The sequence below is a fragment of the Bufo bufo genome, chromosome 7, assembly GCF_905171765.1.
Source record: "Bufo bufo chromosome 7, aBufBuf1.1, whole genome shotgun sequence".
In the NCBI taxonomy this organism is placed as follows: domain Eukaryota; kingdom Metazoa; phylum Chordata; class Amphibia; order Anura; family Bufonidae; genus Bufo; species Bufo bufo.
In genome coordinates, this window is record NC_053395.1 from 5,882,908 (window position 1) to 5,897,847 (window position 14,940).

A 14,940-nucleotide genomic window follows, 5' to 3' on the forward strand; every position below is an offset into this window, starting at 1 on the left:
CTAACTGTGGAAACAGAAGCTGAAATCTCTGAGACAGCTTTCTGTATCCTTCCCCTAAACCATGATGGTGAACAGTCTTTGTCTTCAGGTCATTAGAGAGTTGTTTTGAGACCCCCATGTTGCTACTCTTCAGAGAAAATTTAAAGAGGAGGGAAACTTACAATTGACCCCCTTAAATACTCTTTCTCATAATTGGATTCACCTGTGTACGTAGGTCAGGGGTCACTGAGCTTACCAAGCCAATCTGAGTTCCAATAATTAGTTCTAAAGGTTTTGGAATCAATAAAATGACAACAGTGTCCAAATGTGTGCACCTGCCTAATTCTGTATAAACAATTATAGCACACTTTCTGTAAATCCAATAAACTTCATTTCACTTCTCAAATATCACTGTGTGTGTCTCCTATATGATATATTTAACTGACATTTTTTATAGTAACAACCAACGATTTATACAGGAAAATCATGACGATTAACAAGGTTGCCCAAACTTTCGCATCCCACTGTATGTCAGTGTCATTATTTGATATTGCTGTCATTGTGTTGCAAAAATTAGCAGAAAAATAGAGTCCTAGGAGACCTGAGAGTGTCATATATCAATTTCCAGGCCAACTGGAGCACTTTTGAATTTTTCTGAATAAAATCTTTTGACTGATTTATCAGAATTGGATGTAAGACAAATTTCAAGAAATTCACTCATTTCTACTGTAGTCATATCATTTACCTCCTTCATATTTCCTCCCTACATAAAGGCTATGTGCAGCTTTGATCTGGAAAAACATTTTTACTTATGTTAGTTATTTTCTTGAGTAAAATTAAGTTGCTCTAAGGTTCAGGTTGCAATATCCTAATCCTCATTCATTTCCAGACCCTATGAGATTTCCTGTTCCTAGTTTGGATGTGAAGTCTGTGTGTCCAGGATGCTGCTGCCTGCACTAGCTCTCGTGTATCAGCACAGCTTCATTCCTGGACTGATTTCTTCTTTTGCAGCTCATGAAAGATCTTCTCTCACTTGTACTGATACACACTAGGGGGGTAATTTATCAAACAGAAATACGCCTAAACTGAACTGACACCGGCCATGAGCCGAATACTGGATTACATTCACATGTCCCTGTGCAGGTGACCGTAAACCTGACAGCAAATTGATGCAACCCCCTTTTTTATACTCGAGTCTAGACTGTTAATATTCAAACTTCTGATGAAGCTTAGGCGAAACGTGTGTCGAGGTGTGTTTTGGACCTTCTGCTTCACGCTCCTTCAACATGTCCACAGTTTAGTTATCTTTATGTATTTTTTTATATCCACTGGGGTTTCCCCCTCCCCTCTTTGGGTCCTACAGTGACTGGGGATTGAGGGGATTTTTTGAGTAGGGATATAACTTCATTCCCACTGAATTGTTAGGTTTATTATGTAGACTCTTTACCCCAGCATTTGGATTACTATATGGACTGTTATAGGTTTGTTAACCCTTGTGTTATTTACCCTTTATGTGGAGGGTTCCATACTCAGTGCAGCGTTTGTGGCGATTGTTCCATAATTTGATGTTTTGTCCACATCACTATTAGTTTATATACACTTATTTACTTATATTGTAATAAAAAAAAAATTATATTGCTTTATTCTTTTGCCTTTTGCTTTCCCTGTTACGGGGTTTATGTGTAGGTTTCTCTGATTGGGGCAGGCCAAGATACATTATTTTTTGAGGCTTTTTTTGGTCTGCTTGTAATTCTCACCTGAAAAATGTCCTGTGTGTGATCCTGCCTATCTACAACCTGTGTGAACTGCCTTCCTAAGATCCTCTTCACCTATTCATTCTCTGATCAAACTCCTCCGCCTCCCCGCTACTATGTTGGACACTGAGAGAAGGGAGGGGGAGTGCAGAGAGAGCCATCAGAAACAGGAGCAGAGTTCTCATGGATGTGAGTCAGCTCCAGCAGCACTAGCAGATAGGTGAAGGGCTTACACACACTCTGCAGAAGCAAAAATGGTGGGGAATCTATAATAAAGATGCTTTAAAAAGCTGGCTAGATTAGCATTTTTAACTGATAGATGTTCTGCACTTTGTTTATTCTCTCACCTTTTCGGCATCTCTCTCCAGTATAAATGGTCGGTCCCATATCCATATTCCCTTGGTTACGGTGTCAGCTCCATTTTCACACTGGAATCCCATAAGTGAGGTATGTTCTTCCTCTACAATGGCTGGCCCTATTGCTGCTCCGTTCTCCTACAGAGGTGAGAAGGAAGCATTACACATGTCAAGGGCAGGTTTCTGCTATGGTGACCTGGGATTACACATATTGATGGTGATGTACTGCGCTCCTCTTACCAGGTTGTACAGGGCTCTCAGGATATAATTCATTAAGAAGGATTTTCCACATCTTTTTTCTCCAATCACAGAGAGAAGACACAGGGAGTAGTCCTCAATCTGTTTGTCCATAAAACATCTCTGTACCACCGCAGGGTTCAGCTGCAGCTCACCATCTCTATCTTGGTATACGAGCTGACGGGGAGAACCAGGAACCTCCTAGAAGATGAAGCATTCATACATAGGCCATCCGCAGAACACAACAGGAAAGCCTCACATGCTCCTAACAGTTGAACTGTTGCCACTTAGCGACACTCAAGGTACCAGCGTAGTAGTGAGCTGACCATTTGCTCTCTCTACTGTTTGGAGGAACATATCTACTGATTCCCCCTAGGTTAGATGTTCGGAACCTGACATTTATCCCTTGACCGTCTAATGTGCTGGAATTTACCTTACCACTCTGTCCTCTCCTCTGGGTGTGTCCCCCCATTGAGGCAGACACACCATAGCCGCATGTCCCTTGATGATTCTGGGGCATAATGTTATTGATGAAACGCGTTGGAACACTAATTTAATTACAATCTACCCCTAGGGACAGGAATTATCATCCCAGGGCATCCACAACAGTGAGAGATTCCGGACGAGGCAGCTCTTGTCTGGGCAATGACTCCATATTTAGGAGGTCATTAGCCAGATACCACAGTCCATCACAAAATACTGCCAGAAGCTGAAAATACATCCCCAAAAACATTCACTTGCTAGCCAAGAGAAGGGCCTCCTGGGCATCGGCCCACCGGGAAATTTCCCTGTGAGGTCTATGGCCAGTCCTTTCGCTTATGCCCTGGCCATATTGCAGAAGCTGTCCAGGAATGAGGAACATGACAAACAGATCAATTTGTCTCCAAATTCTCCAGACCTCAGTCTGATCCATGGAGACCACACCTCTGTTGCAGAGATTGAGTTGGAGCAAGGAACAAAATGAAGTACAGATTTTGTGAAGTTTAACTTTTCTTTACTTTGAATAGACTTGCAGTAACAGAACGGTACTTGATATTACAATCAAGGATGGAATACCCGCGCTGCCGCCAAGAGCCAATGTTGTTATAAATAGCTCTAATTATAATGATGTCGCTGCTGGGTTCTACGCGGGTTATTGCCTAAGTCCTGGTATTAGTGTTTACAAACTAAAAAGGTAGCTCGGAATCCGCGCTGATAAAGATCGTGTAGTCCGCTAAATGTATTTATTAGTCTCTCACAAGATTGAGCTGTAGCTGGTGAGAGTAGAGAGGGGAATGTAAATTAAATTACAATAAGTGCCTCAAAAGTGCGCAAGAAGGGCAATAATATATCACATTCAATCAGTACTTGCCTTGATAATATGGGGGCGATTCAAACCAAGCCGGGTTGTATCTGCTTCCCGCTACCTCCACAAGTGACTTCCCGGCTGCCGCGATATGTCTTCAGCTTCCTACAACTCACATGTGCGGTGCCGGCCGGCCGCTCGCACACGTGGGAGAAAGCCGCGTTGTTGGATTTCCAGGGAGACGAGTCTTCGGTGTGATGTCACACACTGCAGAATACGGATGCCTCCATGGATTTCTTCCTCAGGGGTAACTGTGGATCTAGTTGTCCTGGTTTAAGTACCAGTTCGTCTCGAGGTCTAGTACTGCATTTATATTGAATTGCTCCATAGTCACTATGTTTCTATATTCTCCATACAGATATATATCCCCACATATTCAAAGACCTACATTTTCCCCCATGTTTGTCTCCAAAAGCTTCCGGCCTACCTGAAGGACACCCAACACATTCTACAACTGTTGGAAAACATACATTGGGAACCAAACTATATTTTAGGTACCCGGGATGTTACATCTCTCTACACATGGATGTTACATCTCTCTACACTGGATGTTACATCTCTCTACACTGGATGTTACATCTCTCTACACTGGATGTTACATCTCTCTACACTGGATGGTACATCTCTCTACACTGGATGGTACATCTCTCTACACTGGATGGTACATCTCTCTACACTGGAAGTTACATCTCTCTACACGGGATGTTACATCTCTCTACACGGGATGTTACATCTCTCTACACTGGATGTTACATCTCTCAACACTGGATGTTACATCTCTCTACACTGGATGTTACATCTCTCTACACTGGATGTTACATCTCTCTACACTGGATGTTACATCTCTCTACACTGGATGTTACATCTCTCTACACTGGATGTTACATCTCTCTACACTGGATGTTACATCTCTCTACACGGGATGTTACATCTCTCTACACGGGATGTTACATCTCTCTACACTGGATGTTACATCTCTCAACACTGGATGTTACATCTCTCTACACTGGATGTTACATCTCTCTACACTGGATGTTACATCTCTCTACACTGGATGTTACATCTCTCTACACTGGATGTTACATCTCTCTACACTGGATGTTACATCTCTCTACACTGGATGTTACATCTCTCAACACTGGATGTTACATCTCTCTACACTGGATGTTACATCTCTCTACACTGGATGTTACATCTCTCTACACTGGATGTTACATCTCTCTACACTGGATGTTACATCTCTCTACACGGGAATTGAAAACAATAAAGGTAGGGAGGCTACTGAGTATTTTTTTTTTTAAAAGAGAAAGAACTACCTCCGGAACAGGTTGAGTTCATAGGGGAATGTATTATGTTTATTTTAAACCATATTTTTTTTACATTTGAAGACTATTTTATTTGCAGACCTGGGGGATCGCTATGGGGACCGGATTCACGCCGAGTTTCGCCAATCTCTATATGGGGAGGTGGGAGGATTTCACCATCTACCCGGAAGACGTGCTCCGCGCGGGTTGGGTCCTATGGCGCAGGTTTATTGATGATATTGTTTTTATATGGAAGGGAGGTGAAAATTCACTCCAGGAATTTTTATCCAAAATAAATAAAAATTACTTTTATTTGCAATTCATATCCAATTATAGCAAGGAAAAAAATTATTTTTTGGATCTTACTATAACAATCCAGAACAATCAATTATTCACCCACACATATTCAAAACCCATGGGTAGCAATAGCTCCATCCCGCTAGAGAGTTGCTATTTACCAATATGGCTCAATAATATCCCTCAAAGCCAGTATATTAGATTAAAGGGTTTCTATCACTTCATATGACATAATTAGCTGGCAGACACTAGCGATCTGCTAGTGTCTGCTCTGGCCAACCATCCTACTATAATCACTTGTGGGGCAGCGGTTTTGCTAAAAAACTAACTTTTATAAATATGCTAATGAGCCTCTAGGTGCTATGTGGGCGTCATTAGCACCTAGAGGCTCCGTCTACCTTCATACACAGCGGCCGCCCAGCACGTCCCTCCAGCCCGCCCATGTCCTCCTCCGTGTGACGCAGCGGCCGAATTCTCGCGCATGCGCCATGCGCGGCTGTATTTAGCGCATTAGAGATGTCTGAGCTCGGAGCGGTCAGACATTCAATGCGCATGCGCCGAATACAGCCGCGCATGCGCATTGAATGTCTGACCGCTCCGAGCTCAGACATCTCTAATGCGCCGAATACAGCCGCACACGGCGCATGCGCGAGAATTCGGCCGCTGCGTCACACGGAGGAGGACATGGGCGGGCTGGAGGGACGTGCTGGGCGGCCGCTGTGTATGAAGGTAGACGGAGCCTCTAGGTGCTAATGACGCCCACATAGCACCTAGAGGCTCATTAGCATATTTATAAAAGTTAGTTTTTTAGCAAAACCGTTGCCCCACAAGTGATTATAGTAGGATGGTTGGCCAGAGCAGACACTAGCAGATCGCTAGTGTCTGCCAGCTAATTATGTCATATGAAGTGATAGAAACCCTTTAAGGAGAACTTGAGCAACAGTGGAGCAATTCGATAAAGAAGCAATGGACCTACATAACCGATTTGAAGAGAAGGGTTATCAAATAAAAGTGTTGGAAAAAATAAAACAAGACGTTAGACAAATAGAGAGAACAACACTCGTAAGGAAAAAGGTGAAGGAAAATATGAGTAAAATAGTAAAAATAAAAAAAATAATGAGGATGAAATTAAAGTCCCCATAGTCACACAGTATAATGAAAAAGAATCCCTCTTTAAAAGAATTATTAGACGCCATTGGGACATCCTGAAACAGGATAAAGTTATAGGGGAAAAATTATCAAAATACCCCAAGTTCATCTTCAAAAGGACCAACAACCTGGGGGCTCTAGTAGCTCCCTCGATCAAAACTAATATAATGAGAAAGAATAATCAGGGCCCAATCGTTCAACAAACGCAGACTGTTTTTTTTTCCGTGTAAAATGTGTAAGGCATGTAGTTTACTGCATTGTAGAAATCCAATTAAGGAACTTAAGAGTGGTGAAAATACCTATAAAATAAAAAATCACCTCACCTGTCATTCAAAAGGATTGATATATTATAAAAAATGCCCGTGTGAAAAGATTTATGTTGGTAGAACCAAACGACCATTGCAAACTAGAATCGGCGAAAATATAAGGAATATATGTAAAAAATTAGAGGGACATCCACTTTCGCGGCATTATAGAGACAAACATGGGGGGAAATTTTTGGGCTCTGTATTTGGGGGACTATAACAAATAAAACCCGACCCAAGAGGTGGTGATTATATCTGATTAATGTCGAAAAATGAAAGTGGATATATATAATTTAAACAGCCTGGCACCTCTAGGGTTAAATCAGGAGATTGAGCTATTTGCTTTCTTATAATAGGACAGTATACATATGTGTATATATATATATATATATATATATATATAGTACAGACCAAAAGTTTGGACACACCTTCTCATTCAAAGAGTTTTCTTTATTTTCATGACTATGAAAATTGTAGATTCACACTGAAGGCATCAAAACTATGAATTAACACATGTGGAATTATATACATAACAAACAAGTGTGAAACAACTGAAAATATGTCATATTCTAGGTTCTTCAAAGTAGCCACCTTTTGCTTTGATTACTGCTTTGCACACTCTTGGCATTCTCTTGATTAGCTTCAAGAGGTAGTCCCCTGAAAGGGTTTTCACTTCACAGGTGTGCCCTGTCAGGTTTAATAAGTGGGATTTCTTGCCTTATAAATGGGGTTGGGACCATCAGTTGCGTTGAGGAGAAGTCAGGTGGATACACAGCTGATAGTCCTACTGAATAGACTGTTAGAATTTGTATTATGGCAAGAAAAAAGCAACTAAGTAAAGAAAAACGAGTGGCCATCATTACTTTAAGAAATGAAGGTCAGTCAGTCAGCCGAAAAAATTGGGAAAACTTTGAAAGTAAGGGCTATTTGACCATGAAGGAGAGTGATGGGGTGCTGCGCCAGATGACCTGGCCTCCACAGTCACCGGACCTGAACCCAATCGAGATGGTTTGGGGTGAGCTGGACCGCAGAGTGAAGGCAAAAGGGCCAACAAGTGCTAAGCATCTCTGGGAACTCCTTCAAGACTGTTGGAAGACCATTTCAGGGGACTACCTCTTGAAGCTCATGAATATAATGCCAAGAGTGTGCAAAGCAGTAATCAAAGCAAAAGGCGGCTACTTTGAAGAACCTAGAATATGACATATTTTCAGTTGTTTCACACTCGTTTGTTATGTATATAATTCCACATGTGTTAATTCATAGTTTTGATGCCGTCATAGTCATGAAAATAAAGAAAACTCTTTGAATGAGAAGGTGTGTCCAAACTTTTGGTCTGTACTGTATATATATATATATATATATATATGAAATATGAAAAATTGAGGTTTTTGAATATGTGGGGAAATATATCTGTATGGAGACATAGAATAGAAACATAGTGACTATGGAGCAATTCAATATAAATGCAGTACTAGACCTCGAGCATAAACAGGCTGGTCACCATGGAGACGAACTGGTACTTAAACCAGGACAACTAGATCCACAGTCATCCCTGAGGAAGAAATCTGTGGATTTCGAAACGCGTTGGTAACAATAGTGGACCACTTGCGGAGGGAGCGGGAAAGCAGATACAACCCGGCTTGGTTTGAATCGCCCCCATATTATCATTGAGGCAAGTACTGATTGAATGTGATATATTATTGCCCTTCTTGCGCACTTTTGAGGCACTTATTGTAATTTAATTTACATTCCCCTCTCTACTCTCACCAGCTACAGCTCAGTCTTGCGAGAGACTAATAAATACATTTAGCGGACTACACGATCTTTATCAGCGCGGGTTCAGAGCTACCTTTTTAGTTGGTACTAGATATTTCTCTGTCTTGGTTCCAGCAGTATACACGGTTCTGGCAGTTGGCCCTGACTGTTCAATCTGTAATGCTATCTTTAGCTTTGAGTATTGTTTACTGTTTCAGAGTGGGGTGTCCTGCACCTGGTGTCCGCCTCTAAGACACAAAGTCCTTTTACTATGAAGAGTGGACTGCTGCTTTACGAGCTGCTTTCCCATAACTTCTGCAGCAGGAAGGGAAAAAGCATCTGTTACTGCACCTTGTCTGTTCTCTCTGGACACAACTCCTCTAACTTCCTGAACAACCTCTCCTTTTATGGGAAATGGGAAAACCCACTTCTGCCAAAAGGGGGCAGAATTTAATGGTCAGTTCCATTTCTTCTAAAGGAATCCACCAGAACATATGTCATCTGCTGAAAAACCCGGCACAGCACATGTAAACACAGTTGATAACCATATTAAGGCACTAAATGAGAATTGACCCCTCCGGGGTACTACACACACATCTCCCTCAGACCTGCCATTTTCTTTGCAGCCCCCTGTTTGTCTAGTTCTCCTCACTTTGCCCCATGTCATGTCCCAGCATCTGTTACCTGTGCGAAGGATAATTCTTGCACGTTGGAGGCCAGGCTTCGGAGTCTGTACACAGGTATGAGCTGATCTCTAGGACAAGGTCTTCTGCATTCTGGACATTGTAATTGTGCTGAGTTCTCCCCGATTAACCTGAGGCAGTTATTGCAAAATGTATGTCCACATATGAGAGACGTAGGATCGGTAATCTGCCCATAGCACACGGAGCACATGAGGTCTTCCTCCAGTCTCTGGAGAGGAGCAGCTCTTCTTTGAGGAAGCATGGCAGGGCTGTCTGGGGGAAATAAGGATCTACTTATAGAAAACACAGCTAATAATAAGACCCCAATAACAGTCAATGGACCCTCATGACAACATCAACCACAGAACCACTATAACACAATCAACCACAGGACCTCCATAACAAAAACAACTAGAGATAAGCAAATCGAAGTTGACGAAGTGGAATTTGATCCGAATTTCAGGAAAAATTTGATTTGCAAAGAATCCGAATTTCCTCACGCTTCGTGGTAAAGAATCACATTTTTTTTACTAAAATGGCTGCTGCACGTGTGAGGACATGGAGCAAGGAACTCTGGGAATGCAGGATCACCCATAATGCCATGCATGCAGCCAATCAGCAGTCAGCCAGCCCTGTGATGTCAGAGCCCTATAAATAGCGGTAGCCATCTTGGATTCAGCCATTTTCCAGTGTACTTAGTGCAAGGAGAGAGACGTCAGCAGGCGCTAGGGACAGTGCGAGGAAAGACTTCATTGTGCTGAAAAAACTATTTACAAGTTCAGGGAAAGGACAGGGAGGAATCATTCCACAGCATTTCTGTAGAACAGGGTTCAGTCGGGAGGTTACAGCCTGGGGAACAGGAACAATCCTATTACACCTTGCTGCACTGACAGCGGATCCACATTGCCAGTATACAGCTCTGTAATTCTAGCAAACCGTTCTTGTTATTGGGGTGTAAGTGCTGTGTGATACCGGCATTAACAGGGTTTATTACAAGGAAATATTTCTACGTCTTATTTGCCCTTGTGCGGTGCAGTTATATGTTCTAAAGCATTTTTTTGCTTTTATTAATGGGAATAAAAGGCTTATTAGCCGCTGTGTGCTGAAGTGAGAAAATTACAGCCCTTTTTATCGTGTATTAGTGGCAAAAGAAAAATATATTTGCCGTTCAGCGCCACCTCCCTGGTTCACCAGCAGGTGGCGGCAGTATGGCAGTGCTAGTTGCAGGGAATGAAGTGGATTGTCCATTCTCTCTCTCCCTCTAGAGGAGGAGTCGAGTTAGTGATCGTCAGTCTCCCCTTCCCCATCCTGGGGAGAAGCCGTGCAGAAGGCCTTGTCCTGTCTGGACAGACCTTGCCTGTGAGTTTCTACATGGTTGCTTGTCCTCTCCTGGCCTTGCATTGCCTTCATCCAAGCTAGAGCTTGAGGTACTCAAAGGCAGGAAGAAGTTTCTAGGATTAAAGTAAGATACAGACTACAGAAAGCTAAGTTCCAGCAGAAGAGGAAAAGTTCCAATTTACTTCAGCTAGCATAGCAGTGCTAAAAAAGCTACAGCATAGCAGAGCTGAGATTTTTGCAGAAGTGTATGCCTGCCAGAAGTTAAGCCAATACCTGCTGATGACCAAGATAAAGTCTGGAAACTGTTTGGATTACCGTTTATGTCAAGTAAAGCTGTGTTCAACGTTACTACAAGTCTGGACTCTGTTTATTCTACCTAGTTAATCACACCTTTGCACTTACTTCGTCCAACCACGTCTTGGATCCAAGGATATCCAGGTAGGAGCACCATGACATGTGCACACAACACCTTCAGGGACATTGTAGGTCACCCTACACCACTCTGGCAATCCTACCTTGGGTACCGACACTACCATCTACAAAGGGGACTCCATGTCCTCGTTGCTTAACTGCAACTGGCGTCACGACTACTTGCACTATAAGCGGGACATATTTTGTAGAAACCTCCTAAGGGGCAAGAGATACCCCAGACGCTGGGATTTGGGCGGTGCTGCCGTTCAGCGGTGCATTTATATGTTCTAAAGCCTTCTGTGGCATGTATTAGTGGAAAGAAATAAGGGTCTATTTGTCGTTCAGCGGTGCAGTTATATGTTCTAAAGCCCTATTTTGTGTGTATTAGCGGGAAAACAAAAGGGCTTATTAGCTGTTGTGTGGTTTAATTTCCTTTTTATTTAAGTATTTAGTTGAACAAACAGTATGTCAGACAGAGAAGTGCCAGGCCCTGCACAGAGGAGTGTCAGAGGCCTAAATGTTTCTGGTGCAGGCACAGGTCGCAGCAGAGTAAGGGGGTCGCAGCGAGAGTAAAGGTCAAAAAGGTAAGCCAGCACTCCCCACAGTACCTCTCGTGCAAGGACCCGGTCCAGTCCGTAGTATAATCCAGGAAAACAACAAGAAACGTCCAGCACTGAGAAGAATAAAAGTCTTCAATCTTTATTCCATACATTTAAAAGAATACAATTCTTCACATGGACTTCGATCTTTCAGATCTTAATCATGGTATGTGTCAGATGCAAGTCTATTAATCTTAGGCTAGTTTCACACGGGCGTTGCGGAAAAAGATGCTGGTGCGTTGCGGGAACATGAGCGATTTTTCTGCGCGAATGCAAAACATTGTAATGCGTTTTGCACGCGCGTGAGAAAAATCGGCATGTTTGGTACTTCACAGAAGTTCGGGTTTGGGTTAGGTGTTGTGTAGATTGTATTATTTCCCCTTATAACATGGTTATAAGGGAAAATAATAGCATTCTGAATACAGAATGCCTAGTACAATAGCGCTGGAGGGGTTAAAAAAATAAAAAATTTAACTCACCTTAATCCACTTGCCCGCGTAGCCGACATCTCTTCTTTCTTCTTCTTCGAGGAATAGGACCTTTGATGACGTCACTGCGCTCATCACATGGTCCATCACATGATCTTTTGCCATGGTGATGGACCATGTGACATCATCAAAGGTCCTTTTCCTGTGCACAGCAAAGATGAAGACAGAAGAGAAGCCGGGCTGCGCGAGCAAGTGGATTAAGGTGAGTTAAATTTTCATTTTAATTTTTTAACCCCTCCAGCGCTATTGTACTATGCATTCTGTATTCAGAATGCTATTATTTTCCCTTATAACAATGTTATAAGGGAAAATAATAATGATCGAGTCTCCATCCCGATCGTCTCCTAGCAACCGTGCGTGAAAATCGCACCGCATCCACACTTGCTTGCGGATGCTTGCGATTTTCATGCAGCCCCAGTCACTTCTATGGGGCCTGCGTTACGTGGAAAATGCACAATATAGAGCATGCTGCGATTTTCACGCAACGCACAAGTGATGCGTGAAAAACACCGCTCATGTGAACAGCCCCATAGAAATGAATGGGTTCGGATTCAGTGCAGGTGCAATGCGTTCACCTCACGCATTGCACCCGCACAGAAAACTCGCCCGTGTGAAAGCGGCCTTATATACCTGGAATGAAGATGGCTCCAACAACTAGGTTGGAATTGCCATTACCACACAGGTGGTTGTGACATCAGCTATTCCTTGCATTTAACCCCTGCGGTTCACAATTACACATAAAAACTATGTCATATAAAATAAAATAAATGTGCAACAGAACATCGGACCCCCAGTTGCAAATGTTATCAAACTTTGATGAGGCAAATCCAAACATCCACAACTCAGTATAAAAAGGAAATTGCCCTTTATAAACGGGGATGTTACATGAGCATATATAAACATGCATAGCTTTGGGAAATGACTCGGGCAGGGCCCACTGAGGCACATCAGCATATCGGGGCCACTATACGGAATTCCATGACATTGTACAGCAATTCATCTATGCCCCATACATCTTTCACAAGATACATTCCAAAATTAAATTGTGTGTCGTGTACAATGGCGAATGACCTCGGGGCGTTTTAAATATTATATTTTATTTTTATAGGCCAATCGGGTTAGTAGTGATACATTATTTCACGCTTCACATGCAGCGTCCCACTCCGTGTGTGTGGCCACTGCTTAAAGTACCTTTTTGATCTTAACTATTGCATTGTACAGTATGGTATAACTTTGCATTTGTGTATCTGCAAAATCCCTGTTAACAGGCCTATTAGGTGCAATTTATACATCCCACCACTAGATGGGGATAAAGTTCAGGTCCTATATATACCCAGGTCAGGCCTAGTGAGACGGGTTAGTGGAGATTAGTTCAGTGGAGACCACAGGTCAGTGTGGAGATCAGTGAGTAGATCGTCACTGAGAGAGTGAAGAGGTGCAGATCCAGCACGTCAGCTCTAAGGAGAAGTTTTAGTCAAGAAAGGGGCAGATTCAAATTAATTCAAAGGATAAAAGCCGTGAACCAGGCATAAAGGACCTTTGGGATATTCAGGTGAAGGATACCACAGCCTCCGGCCACCTCACCAGAAGATTCCACTGACATTGAAGTAACCCACTGCTCCAAAACCAAGAAACCTAAACAGCCTAAAACAGTGGATTTGCAGAATTAACTCTGTACCATCCAGAGACTGCATATTTGTACTGCTGCAACCAAAAGACATCCACAGTAAAAGTTGTGGATTGCATCTCACCACTGTCTACCTCATTATTACTACCTATGGTTGTACCACCATTACCGGTACTGGCATCACGACAAAAACCATCAAGGGACTCAGCCGCCACAAGCACCCTAAGCACCCCTAACACCAAGGGCACCTCAACCTCCATCTTGGCTGATGCTTCCTACCACAGAGCGTGCCCCGGAGGATTTCGTGCCGTCCACCTCAACACTGTGCTGCCGGCCCAGGGAGGCTTTCTGCTAACCGGGAGTAAACTGATGAACTGTGTTATTACTGGCCCCTCATCGGTCCACCGTGCACCTCACGTGTGGCCCCTCCGACTGGCTGGCTGCACACATTTAAACTGTTAGGGGCTATTGTGTTGCATTGAAATATCCAATACGCCTCCATGTTATGCAGTAGATCTTTGACATTGCCGCCCCTAGACGTTTTTTTTATTTTTTCCATACCAATCACTTGCAGCCCCATTAGTGAACCTTCATGTGCCTGTAAAAAATGTTTGGATACACTTGATATGTTCCCATTTGTTTTTGGATTAGTGATGTCATTAAGATGTTCTAAAATACAGGTTTTTAGTTTTTGTGATGTGCAACCTATATATTTTTTATTGCAAAGAGAACACAGGATCATGTAAATGACAAATGTAGTATTACAATAGATATAATTCCTAATTGTGAAAGATTCATCTGCGTCTGAAAACTGTTTACTGAATACTACATGTCCGCACGTACGGCAAGGATGTGAACCACATCTATAGAAGCCGGTACTTTGTAGCCGAGGAGCCTTGTGTGTTTTTGTGGACTGGAATAAACTGGGTGATAAGATTTGTCCTATCGATGGGGGTCTCCTATAAATAACATCACATCCCTGTTGTATCAGCCCCTTTACCGAAGCATCATCTTCCAAGATGGCCAAGTATTTATGAACAATCAAGATTAGGGCGAGCACTCAACACTTGGACCAATAGAATAAGGATAAAACATTTATTAAATCACAATTTTAAACACGTGTACATTTCAATAAAATAAGGAGATAAAATACATAATAACAAATACCACATATAGGGATAAAAAAGAATCGTGACGGTCACTTTTTGGGAAACTTGATGAATGCTATATAAAATCTAACACTTGTAATAGGGCAACTGATAATGGTCAGCCAGATCGATTGGATGCAACCATGGGCATATGTCCCATGTGTA

The 14,940-nt window shown here is 42.6% G+C and overlaps 1 protein-coding gene across 1 annotated transcript in view; it reads right to left on the minus strand.

The window, feature by feature from the left end:
* LOC121008435 (RING finger protein 112-like) overlaps positions 1-14,940 on the minus strand; it is a 112,141-nt gene that overhangs the window by 80,467 nt on the left and 16,734 nt on the right. The window contains exons 2-5 of the mRNA XM_040440981.1: positions 11,522-11,586; positions 9,166-9,437; positions 2,330-2,527; positions 2,081-2,227 (exon numbers count right to left, since the gene is read on the minus strand). Coding sequence (XP_040296915.1) covers positions 2,081-2,227; positions 2,330-2,527; positions 9,166-9,426 — 606 coding nt within the window. The 5' untranslated portion in view covers positions 9,427-9,437; positions 11,522-11,586. The remainder of the gene's footprint in view (positions 1-2,080; positions 2,228-2,329; positions 2,528-9,165; positions 9,438-11,521; positions 11,587-14,940) is intronic.